At 44.2% G+C, this 12,344-nt stretch overlaps 1 protein-coding gene across 1 annotated transcript in view; it reads right to left on the reverse strand.

Moving 5' to 3' along the window:
• The window catches only part of SYCE2 (synaptonemal complex central element protein 2), a gene marked incomplete at its 5' end in the record, with an annotated part of 28,230 nt that extends 16,192 nt beyond the window's left edge, over positions 1–12,038 (reverse strand). Inside the window, 2 exons of the mRNA XM_082257278.1 lie at positions 515–728; positions 11,941–12,038. Of these exons, the coding sequence (XP_082113404.1) occupies positions 515–728; positions 11,941–12,038 (312 nt within the window). The remainder of the gene's footprint in view (positions 1–514; positions 729–11,940) is intronic.
• Positions 12,039–12,344: the final 306 nt, after the last annotated feature.

Consider the following 12,344-nt stretch of genomic DNA (forward strand, 5'->3'; position numbering starts at 1 on the left):
TGTTGTGGAGAGCAACTGTGAATTGTTCTTCCTTTGTACAATTTGAAAATGATAACTAAAGAATTAAAAAAGGAGGTTAGGTGTTGGGTTGGGAAAGAAAGCCTGACACACAGGAAAGGATGACGGAATATAAATAAAGGTTCATACAAGCAGCTTGTCCTGCCTGCATTTCAACAGTAGGGCTATTTCACAAATGTTGTGAACCCTCAGCAATTATTCCATTACATAAACTGAATCTGTCATTAAGAAAAATTCTGCGCAGGAGAAATCTCTGATGAAAGCTGCAATTCTCTGATTCCCATTAGGCATTAGGTCTGGAACAGTTATATCATTTGCAGTGAAGATGAAGAAGGTCGGTTTGGTGCTAGTATGCAGCCAGGGGTCAAAGAATATCTGCTTTCAACGGCGAATGCTCGCTATTTTTGTTATAACTGCTTGTGAACTTTATAGAACCCAATGCACTACCCCCTTAAACTTGAGTCACATCCTAAGTTTCAGCATTAAAGGCCATTACCTTCAAGGTGAAATTTTTCTTAAAGTCTTCCATCAATGTTTGGTCCTTGTTGCGCTTTTCATTTATTTTATCAATCAGAGATTGTGCTCGAATCTGTAGAGCCTCCACATTGGCCTCCAATTTTTTAAAGTAGTTTTCAGACTTCCCTTCAGTGTTGCTGGCTGTAGCATTTGAACCATCTCCAGATGACCCAGGCACATGGGAGCTGAGAGACCTGCAATGGAAAACATCCTGATTTCAGTTTTCTTTGATTGACACTTTAGGGTCGCTCTCGGCAAACTGCAATGCATGTTATAAAGAATATAAATTGGATTGCAGTGCACTAAAAAAATGAGGCAGGTATGTTTATTTGGTGAATGGATGAGGTTAGACCACCTTATAGATAGGGAAACTTGCTAACATGAAAAAACACAGAGGATCGGTCCGATGTTCCACACCAAGATGGGAAAGTCACCACCAGGTGGGAATGACTTCACCTGGAAAAAAAAAGTCAGCAAAAAGCACATTAACCAGAACTCACCAAATGCAGGTGAAACAACAACAACTTCCTAAACAAGGAGGAAGGGCCAACAACATAAGGTGGGTAAGGGTAACCAAACAAAAACATTCCCTCAAGGAAAGCAGATCCCAAGAGGAACCTAGTATGAAGAACTAGGCAAAAAAAAGGCCAGCTGGTCTTCATGGGTAGACAGGAGGCCTACCATTCCCAAACCCAAGGGGAAAAAACTCCATGACTAAAGGAGGTTGCCTAGTCAGACAGCCAATCTTGCAAGGCAAGGTACACCAGAGAATGTACAAGGGCGTGAAGGGACCACTTATCCTACTAGAGAACCCAAGAGTTTAATCCCATAAAGGTAATGTGACAGATGACAAAGATGCAAGGAAGATACTGCCATAAGGGTGGACTGATAGGATGGGACCATCAAAAGGCACTGATGAAGAGAATTAACCACTTTACCACTAAGCCTATTTTTGACACTTTTTGTTTACAAGTTTAAATCAGTATTTTTTGCTAGAAAACTACTTAAAACCCCCAAACATTATATATATTTTTTTAGCAAAGACTCTGGAGAATAAAATATCGGCCATTGCAAAATTTTTTGTCACGCGGTATTTGCGCAGCGGTCTTTAAAACGCCATTTTTTTGGAAAAAATTTGAAAAATCACATTTCACTGCATTTAACCGGTTGCCGACCGCCGCACGACTATATACTGCGGCGGTCAGCCCCGGCCAGGCAGAGTGACGTATCGGTACGTCACTCGCCTGTCACTGACTTGCGAGCCTATTGCGGGCGGGCGCGCGCCCGCCAAGGCGCGCGCCCGCCGCGGCTCGTTCACAGACAAGTCAGTGCGTGTGACCGGCGGACTCGATGTCCGCCAGTCACACTGCGATCGCTCCTGTGAAGGGAGAAAGACAGAGCAGCTTGTGTAAACAAGCTGCCTGTCAGTTCTCCCTGTGTAAAAGTGAAGATCTGTCCGTTCTACTATGTAGAACGGTTGATCTTTGCTTTTACACCAATAGGAATGTCCCTGCACAGTTAGAATCACGCCCCTAGGACACACTTAACCCCTCCCTGTCCAATAAAGTTAACCCCTTCCCTGCCAGTGTCATTTTTGCAGTAACAGTGCATATGTATAGCACTGATTACTGCAGTAATGTCACTGGTACCCCCAAAAGTGTCAAAAATGTCAGTCAAGGGTCCGATCTGTCCGCCGCAATGTCGCAGATCGCCGCCATTACGCGTTAAAAAAAAACACCAAAAATTACAAAAATCTTTCCCTTTGTTAGTAAACGCGATAACTTTTGCGCAAACCAATCAAAATACGCTTTTTGCGATTTTTTTTACCAAACATAGGTAGCATAAAACAAATTGGCCGAAAAATGTTAAAGAATTTTGATTTTTACATTTTTTTTTGGGGAATTTCATATAAAAAAATGTGAAAAATATTGTTATTTTTGCAAAATTTACGCTCTTTTTTTGTTTATAGCGCGTGATCAAAAAATCGCACAGGTGATCAAATACCACCAAAAGAAAGCTCTGTTTGTGGGAAGAAAAGGACGTCAAATTCGTTTAGGTACAGCGTCGCACGACCGCGCAATTGTCCATTAAAGTCACGCAGTAAAAAATTGCAAAAAAAAACCCTGGTCCTTTAGCAGCCAAATCCTCCGGGGCTTAAGTGGTTAAAAAATACTAAACAGTAAAGTTAGCCCATTTTTTTTGTATATTGTGAAAGATGATGTCACGCCGAGTAAATAGATACCCAACATGTTACGGTTTAAAATTGCGCCCCCCCCCCCCCCCCCCGTGGGATGGCAGCAAACTACGGTCAATAGAGATCTCAATCTGCGACGCTTAAAATTTATTTAACGGTTACCAGTTTAGAGTTAGAGTGTAGCTCTTTTTTTTAAATTATTGCCCACGCTCTGGCGATCCTGGCGATACCTCACATGTGTGGTTTGAACAGCGATTTCATTCGCGGCTCGACTTGCGTATACGTTTTTTTTGTGCGCGAGCTAACGGTGACGGGGGCGGCTAAATTTTTTTTTTTTTTTCCTATTTATTTTTTCTTTTTTTTAACTTTATTAGTTTTTTAAAAAAATATATATATATCTGATCACTTTTATTGCTGTCAAAAGCAATGTAAACATCCCTTGTGACACCAATATGCAGTGACAGGTACACTTTATGGAGGGATCGGGGGTCTAAAAGACCCTAGACCCCTTCACTACACTTCCCTGTATGCAAAACGCCGAAAACGGCCTTTTGCAGCACAGTAACCCAGAAGTGACCTCCGGGTTACGTCATCGGAGACCCGATCGATGCCGTTTCCGGCATTCATCGGGACTCCATCCAGCCGGCAGATGTGCCGGCTGGGTGCTCGGGGCTCCCGGTGGGACGGGAGCCCCGAGCGAAGCCACGGAAGGCGGCGGGAGGGGGGGGGCATCCCCTACTGCCCCCCCGGGTAACGATCGAGCGGCTCCCGAGCCGCATCGGTCATTACCGACGGAAAGCCGACCGTCGGCTTCAAACCACGGTACCGGGATGATGCCTCTAGCTAGAGGCATCATCCCGGTATAACCCCTTAAAGTCAGCCGACGTAGGTCTACATGGCTAGACGTTAAGTGGTTAAAATATCCCCTTGGTGACACTTGGGCCTGAAGAAGAATGCTACAAAGTCTGCCTAATCCTGACCAGCCATGGAAGTTCCTAATACTCCAAGGTCCATTGAACCATCAACATCCATGGAGCGAAGGACAGGAATCTTAATAAAAATGCCATGAGCGTTTACCTGAATAAGGGCATGATAGGGGAAGCAATCCAAAGGACCTTTCACAGGAGACTGCTGATCAGCCAAGGAGGGAGGACAAATCTCCTAATGAAGAGGACCAATGAGATCCTCCAAACCTACAATGTCCCTAGCAGAGAGTAAATGATAATGCAAACATGAGCCTTTCACTCGCAGAGAATGCAAAGAAGCACAAGGCCGTCCAGTAAAAATCTCCACTAAGCTGCAAAGGATCCAAGGTGCACCTAGGTGGACAAGCCTCTCTGCTCGCTGCAACCACAACCAATTGAGAAGAGTCAGTCTCCAAGGCAATGAACTTCAGAAGGGCCATCTGAGAGAAACCAAGACTTTAGGCACCATCTAGTGCAGGGTAACTGTTCTGGTCATAGGAAGAGCTTCCACTACTTCCTAGAACAAAGTCATCACAACACCCAGATGGCATCCAATGGCAAATGAAGTAGGAAACTCAGTCAAGTTGTGGAGGGAGCTACTTTTTCCGAGGCGGCAGTACTGGGGCCGAAGGTACATGCCGTTTCCGGCATTCATCGGGACTCCATCCAGCCGGCAGATGTGCCGGCTGGGTGCTCGGGGCTCCCGGTGGGACGGGAGCCCCGAGCGAAGCCACGGAAGGCGGCGGGAGGGGGGGGGCATCCCCTACTGCCCCCCCGGGTAACGATCGAGCGGCTCCCGAGCCGCATCGGTCATTACCGACGGAAAGCCGACCGTCGGCTTCAAACCACAGTACCGGGATGATGCCTCTAGCTAGAGGCATCATCCCGGTATAACCCCTTAAAGTCAGCCGACGTAGGTCTACATGGCTAGACGTTAAGTGGTTAAAATATCCCCTTGGTGACACTTGGGCCTGAAGAAGAATGCTACAAAGTCTGCCTAATCCTGACCAGCCATGGAAGTTCCTAATACTCCAAGGTCCATTGAACCATCAACATCCATGGAGCGAAGGACAGGAATCTTAATAAAAATGCCATGAGCGTTTACCTGAATAAGGGCATGATAGGGGAAGCAATCCAAAGGACCTTTCACAGGAGACTGCTGATCAGCCAAGGAGGGAGGACAAATCTCCTAATGAAGAGGACCAATGAGATCCTCCAAACCTACAATGTCCCTAGCAGAGAGTAAATGATAATGCAAACATGAGCCTTTCACTCGCAGAGAATGCAAAGAAGCACAAGGCCGTCCAGTAAAAATCTCCACTAAGCTGCAAAGGATCCAAGGTGCACCTAGGTGGACAAGCCTCTCTGCTCGCTGCAACCACAACCAATTGAGAAGAGTCAGTCTCCAAGGCAATGAACTTCAGAAGGGCCATCTGAGAGAAACCAAGACTTTAGGCACCATCTAGTGCAGGGTAACTGTTCTGGTCATAGGAAGAGCTTCCACTACTTCCTAGAACAAAGTCATCACAACACCCAGATGGCATCCAATGGCAAATGAAGTAGGAAACTCAGTCAAGTTGTGGAGGGAGCTACTTTTTCCGAGGCGGCAGTACTGGGGCCGAAGGTACAGCAACTCAAGCACTGCCTAGGAAATGAAAGAAAGAAGAGACTATCCCTGAAGCCTGGAGAAGCTGAAGGATTGTGGGAGACACTACCTGATCCTTAGTTGCAGGATCATAGGGCTGCTTAGAACCCAAACTGCAGGGAGGGGGGCTGAAGAGAGTCAGGAAAAAATAGGAAAGGGGGAAACCATTACCCCTTCACCCTACAGTTTCTCGATGGAGAAGGGATGAACTCCTTACCTTACAAACAAATCGCATTCACCCCAACCTATAACTAGCCTTTGCAGCAAGAAGCACATAGAATGGCGACACATGTAGAAAAACAAAGAAAAATTCTCAGCTCACTTACCAGCCAGCCTGCAACAAACCAAATTGTCCTATCTAACAGTTTATGTTAAAACAAGGGGTTTAATTTTCACACATTTGCAAATACATGCGTAAGCTGCAGCAGCCATGTCACGACACCGCAGTATACTGCAGTCCTAACTCTATAATTTTGAGAGTCTTCTAAGTTGGAGCACATACAGTTGTGCTGAAAAGTTTGCATACCCTGGTAGAAATTGTTATATTTAGGCATTAATATTAAAAATTTGAGCGATCATGCCAAAAAACTGTCTTTTATTTAAAGTGTTACTAAACCCACAACAGTAAAATCAGTCTGTATATGTAGTAAAGCATGCTTGTTATACTCACTGTGGGACCTAAGGGGTTAATCCTCCACATTGTGAAAAAGGACTGTTTTTTGGGAGCATGTGATAAGCACAGGGCCAATCAGCACTGTCCAGACAGAGGGTCAGGGGTCCTGCAGCCTTATAGGACAGTCAGAGGAGAATGAAAACTCCTCCTACAAGCTGTAACCAGACACTAATAGAAGTCACAAGACTGCTATATACTGCTGATGAGAAAAGGTATTTAGCAGTTTATATTTACTAAAATAATTTCATTTCCATGTTCTGTGTACTGTGGGAGACCAGATATAATGAATGCAGGGTCCTGGGTTTAGTAACACTTTAAGGATAGGAATCATATAAAGCCATTTATTATCACTTAGTTGTTTGGCTTCTTTCTAAATCATTATAATAACAGAAATTACCAAAATGGCCCTGATCAAAAGTTTCCAACCCCTGGAATGTTTGGCCTTGGTACCAGAGATGTATAGTAACGAAGTAGAACTACTTAAGTACTGTACTTAAGTACCGAAATGCGGTATCTGTACTTTCCTAGAGTAGAATTTTTTTCTCCTACTTCTACTTTTACTTCACTACATTTTTTCGATGATTTCGATACTTCTACTCAAGTATTTTTTTTTTTGTGCTGCATAGTTACTCGTTACTTTTAAAAAAATTACCACTGCCAGAACAGTAGATGGCAGGTTGCATAAAGCTCAAAAAAATGTGTATAATGTCATTTGTAAATCAGCGCATACGAAAATAAAGGCTGTGTATAATAAAAGCTGCTATACCAAATCTTTCCAATAAAAAGAAAATATGAAACAAACAAATAAATGGTGCTACAGCGCTTAAAGTGCATCAAGAAACTACTAACAAACACAGGTTAATCATTTGAAATAATAAAAAACAATATGATGTTCAAACGTTTGACTTCTTTCTTTAATAACTACATAACACAGTACTTGTAGTTCTACTTTCAGTACTTAAGTAGCAATTTTTTTTAAAAAACTACTTGCAATACTTAAGTAAAAAAAATGTTGAATACTTTAGTACATCTACTTAAGTAACTTTTTCTGCGAGCACTTCCACTTCTACTTAAGTCACTTTTTGATCGAGCACTTGTACTTTTACTCAAGTAGAACTTTCGAGTACTTTATACAAGTCTGCTTGGTACAGACACAAAAGGTGACACACACATGTTAAAAGGGCAATTAAAGGTTAATTTCCCACATCTGTGGCTTTTTAAATTGTAGATATTGTCTGTATATAAATTGTCAATGGGTTTGTTAGCTCCCACGTGGATGGACAGAGCAGGCTAGATACTGAGCCATGGGAAGCAGAAAAGAACTGTCAAAAAACCTGCCTAACAAAGTAATGGAACATTATAAATTATAAAATGATTTAAAAAGATATCCAAAGCTTTAAATTTGCCAGTCTTTGGAGCGCATCCGAGAGCTCGGGTCTCTTCCAGATTTGTATATCTGGTCTGCCAACTTCTGCATAGTATACATTTAAGGGCGTGCTTGCATCAGATGGCCATGCCTCCGATGATGTCAGTTAATGAAGAAACGCTTGGCGACCCAAAGTACACCACCAGCCGCAGCCATCTTGGTTTGTCTGTTTGGAATGCTGTGTTTTTTTCACACATGTTGTAAGTACAATACAATAAATCTCTGTGTTTTTATTAAAACACACTTCACAATGGGAGTTTTCTTTTGGGGCTCTCTTGATAGCAAGTCAAAGTGAGGTAGACCAAGAAAGATTGCAGCCACTGCCAGAAGAATTGTTTGTGATACAAAGAAAAACTCACAGGTAACCTGAGGAGAAATACAGTCCATGGAACATAGAGTGCTTCTGTTGGGAAAAATCAATCCTCAATGGTGATGGAGAAAGGGGAGGGAAGGGGTGAATAGGCTTCTGTGATCATGCAGGGGGTACCACGCTGACACTGGGGCAGCTCTTCTGAATTGGTAGAAGCGACTCCAACTGATAAAGCAAGAAAAAGGAGAAGACGCCTCTAAGAGCAGCTTCTAATACCTTTATTTGCACATAGAGATTAAAAAACTTACAAGATGGGTGAATGAAACATCATCACACGGGGTCCATTCCTGACCCTGTGGCTCTATCTTCCTTCTTCAGACCACTTTGACGAAGGATCACTACTGCGCATGCTCGAAACGCGTTACCGCTCCCTGACATCACTACTCCCTGTCCGGTCCACGGACGAGGCGTGCGTTCCATCGCAGCCTCGGACTGAGGAATTGCTCCTGGCTGGGCTCCTCTACTCCACCATCTCTCCTTGCTGCTGGACGGCCTAGGAAGATAGAGCCACAGGGTCAGGAATGGACCCCGAGTGATGATGTTACATTCGCCCATCTTGTAAGTTTTTTCATCTCCGTGTGCAAATAAAGCTATTACAGGCTGCACTTATGGCACTTTTCCACTGCAAGTACCGGCTCGGCTCCACTCGGCCCTGCTTGGCTCGGTTTGGTTTTCCACTGCATGGTACGGTACGGTACGGTTTGGTACAGTTTGCTTTTCCACTAAAGTAGTAAGTGGGTGGAATAACAACGATTCTCTGACCAATCAGTGGCTAGTAGTGACAAACAGTCAAGGCTGCATGCAAAGGATTGTGGGATATGGTACCGGTACGGCCCTCTTGGAACCACAACCTGAGGTGGCACTGTTTAAGCGAGTCGTACCATTCGGTTCCATGTAGTGGAAAAGCATCGCCGTACCGTAACGTACCGAACCGTTTCAACACCGTACCATGCGCTACCATGCAGTGGAAAAGCGCAAAAGCGAGCCGAACCGTTCGGTTCCATGCAGTGGAAAAGCGCCATTAGAGGCACCTTCTCCTTTTTCTTGAGGAGGAATACAGGCTGCTCTGTAAAAAGCCAGTGTGGGTTTTTTTTTTTTAAGGAGCACAATACGACAATACTTGAACAAAACTGATCTGCATGATTTAGTTGTCAGAAAGAAGCCTTTACTGTGCCAATGCCACAAAACAGCCCAGTTACAAGATGCCCAACAACACCTTGACATACTCACCTTTGGGCTTTTTCTGGCATTCACAGTAAAGGTTTCTTTCTGGCAACATGACCATGGAGCTCATTTTTGTTCAAGTATTCCCATGATTAAACTTCGATGGGCGAGCCTAAAGCTTTGGCCTGGTTGGAGTCCAGGCTGAGGTTGCCTTTCACCTACTACCAGCGGGATTGTTTTGATGTGCAGCTACAGAGAGATCCATTTCTACACACAGTGCTGTTACAATAGTATTGGTGGCAGTGGCCTTCATCTTACCAATGATGCAGTGACATTGGGGAACTAAATAGTGTAGTTAAACCCAAGAACACAAATGTAATATATTGTATCTTACCATTCCTTAGTTATGTGATGGCTGCCATAGTTTTTTTTTTTTGGCCTTTTCCTTCTTTTTCACCTGTTGATCCTGCCAGTAACACAACTCCTGCTTCTCTTCTGCATTACATATGTAGCGCTACTCCCTTAGGAGCTGCTGGTTACGGGTTCCCCTGGGTTACCTATTGCAACAACTTGAGGAATTTAGCATATTGTAAGTGCTTGGCTCAGTCAAAAAACAGTCCAGGGGTTTTGGTTTTTGTTGATTTATTTGAGAACTGGGATAGGAGAAGGGATGAGTGGGATACTCCAACTGAATAACTATGCACAATTTGCTGGGACTTCTGATTAACACTGGATGCGGCAAGGCCGCTGCTTCACCTTGCCACTTTAGTGAAGAAGAGTTTAAATGAACTGCACTGTATTGTGAATCACTCTTCAGGGTCCTACTTGGCACCCCCTTTGTCCCTACTCTTCAGGGTTCTATATGGCACCCCCTTTACTCTGACACTCTGTGTAAGCTGTCCTCTTGATCCTCTGACTTCACTGGAGTGGTCACCTTCCCGGGCAGACTCTTTAGCAAATCCCCTGGTACTCATGGACACTATTTTTCCCGGAAGACTCTGCCAGCAGCTTCACTGTGAACTTTACTGGATCCTCTGCAGCTCAGCTCCACACCTGGTTCACTAGGCCGACTGCCTATGACCACTTTCCTCATACAGCAGGGGGAGAGACAAGCCGTCAGCCTCCTCCTGGGACTCTGCTTCCCGCCAAAGACGCCCTGTCACATGTCCATTTGGCTATTATGAGCAATCCAAGGATGCACTGCAGGAGTGTCCTCAAACTGGGACTCTCACAAAAGCCTGTGTGTCACTGGCTGGGTTTCCTCCATCGTCCAACAGGCTCCCCTATTGGATGCAGTGGGGACACTCCCTCAGACCCAGTGAATCACATTTGGAAACATGCAACAGGGAACCTAATAGATCAGTCTCCCCTGATAAGCAGAAGGAGCATAAAATGATTTTACCTGACACCTACCAAGGAGAAGAGAAGGATTGTTGTGTAGCTCACAAAAGACAGCTGGGAAAGCCGATAACATTGTTTGAGATATCGATTCAATGCACTGCAAGATACTAGTACACTGCATTGCTGGCAAGATCAACATAAATTATTCTGTACTTACAGAAAATGTACATAGCCTGAAAAAAAAAGAAAATGAACACAGTCACCACAGCTGTAGCACAGTAAGCTGCAATATACAATATTACATTTTTGTTCTCAGCTTTAGATATCCTTTAAAGATGAACTCCAGTCTAGATAAATATTTTCTTAATCCATTCATCAGGTGTATTCTTTCTTGAATCTTGGTGTGTTTGTGTATTTCTTCCAGATCTGTGCAGTAATCCAATGTGAAGCTTTCCCTCTGGGCAGGAGCTTTCTGTAATAAAGACCGTTCACTGCTCCTCTTGTTCCTTTGACAGAGTGACTGGTCTTGTCTCCGCCCCTCCTGTAGTTTTCTGCAGGCGGCCTGTAGTCGGTGGGGCCTGTTGGTCCCCTCCCACAGCTCTGCTCAATGCACAGGACAAAGTGAATTGATAGCTGTTCAAACTCCTGAGAAATGTAGTTCAGTAAAAGTTTTTGTGCCCAGAGTTAAGCTGTAAGCTCTGGGTAAGGAATAATGAAGGCCCCTTGACCCCATCATCTAGGGAAAGGGAGCCTTGACTACTGGAAGCTTGGGAGCTATGTGGGCGTCGTGATAAACGGGGAGTTTAGGTGGATTTGATGGGATTGGCCACTAAGACACGAGGTGATGGGGTGGAGCCTGAACTCTAGAAAAGGGGCTACGCAAGGGCACGTCCCACCACTCTGAGGAGATTCTGACGTCACAAGAGTTGCCCACCCACCCGCCCGTTGAGAAGTTGTCACAGCTTTATTGGTGGTTTTACCTTGCCAGCGATGGATATTTCTTTATGGGCCATGCCCTCAAGTTTAAGTCTGGGATCAGTTTAATGCCTGTCTCGCACTGATGGTGGAGACAGGCCTATTAGACTATATATGTTTGTTATGATGCTCACGGTATAGACCGTGACTGGCATCGTTGTGAGGTAATTTAATATTGTTACAGTTGATAAGTTCAATAAAGCTGTGGCCTTGCCCTTATTCCAACTTAAACAAGTCTGTGTGTCTTTTCTGGGGGGCAAGGTCTTGTGTTGGTAATACCTGGTCAGAATATGCCTAATGCCCCGTACACACGTGCAGATTATCTGAAGACTTTTGTCTTCAGATTTACCTTTTCTATGTAGTGCAAGGGCCTGCCGGATTGCATACAAATTGAAAGTGTTTAGGTTTGACCTCATATTATATGGTTTTGGTAAGTCTGCAGACAAAAGTCTTCAGATAATCTGCACGTGTGTACGGGGCATAAGCTTATCAGTAGTCATGTTGTAGGGGAGACAAAAGACAGTACAGGATAGCCCATTCATAATTCATCATTACAGTTCAGTAATAAGATAATAGCGAGACATAACATCATTGCACAGTGCCTTCCGGTAAACAGCAATGATCTGAGGGGTCACGTATGTACCATAGCTCACCGAGAAGATGTGTTGGCAGGAGATGGGCTGGATGTGGCAATAACAGGGGCCCCTGCTTCCGCAGAATCTCTTCTGTGCTCCAGCTCTGTGTCTGCCATTTATATGAATGCTGATAAAAAATAAAAAAAATAAAAAAACAAATACAATAATTAACAGATAATAAAGTGAACAGGCCATATATGCAACTAGTATGTATGCATAGGACACAACCCCTGCCACACCTCTCTCACTGAAGCAATAAAAGAAAATATTACACAACGACTGGATGAATGCTTTTTTTTTATTCCTTTTTTATTCCTTTACATTCTCTTTATTCATTTTTTTTTACAAAACGACCAATGTTAACCACTTGCCGACCAAGTTGTACGGCGGCAGGTCGGCTCACCCAGGCAAAGCGTCAACAT

The sequence above is a fragment of the Pelophylax lessonae genome (genome assembly GCF_965119305.1).
Source record: "Pelophylax lessonae genome assembly, chromosome: 4".
Lineage (NCBI taxonomy): Eukaryota > Metazoa > Chordata > Amphibia > Anura > Ranidae > Pelophylax > Pelophylax lessonae.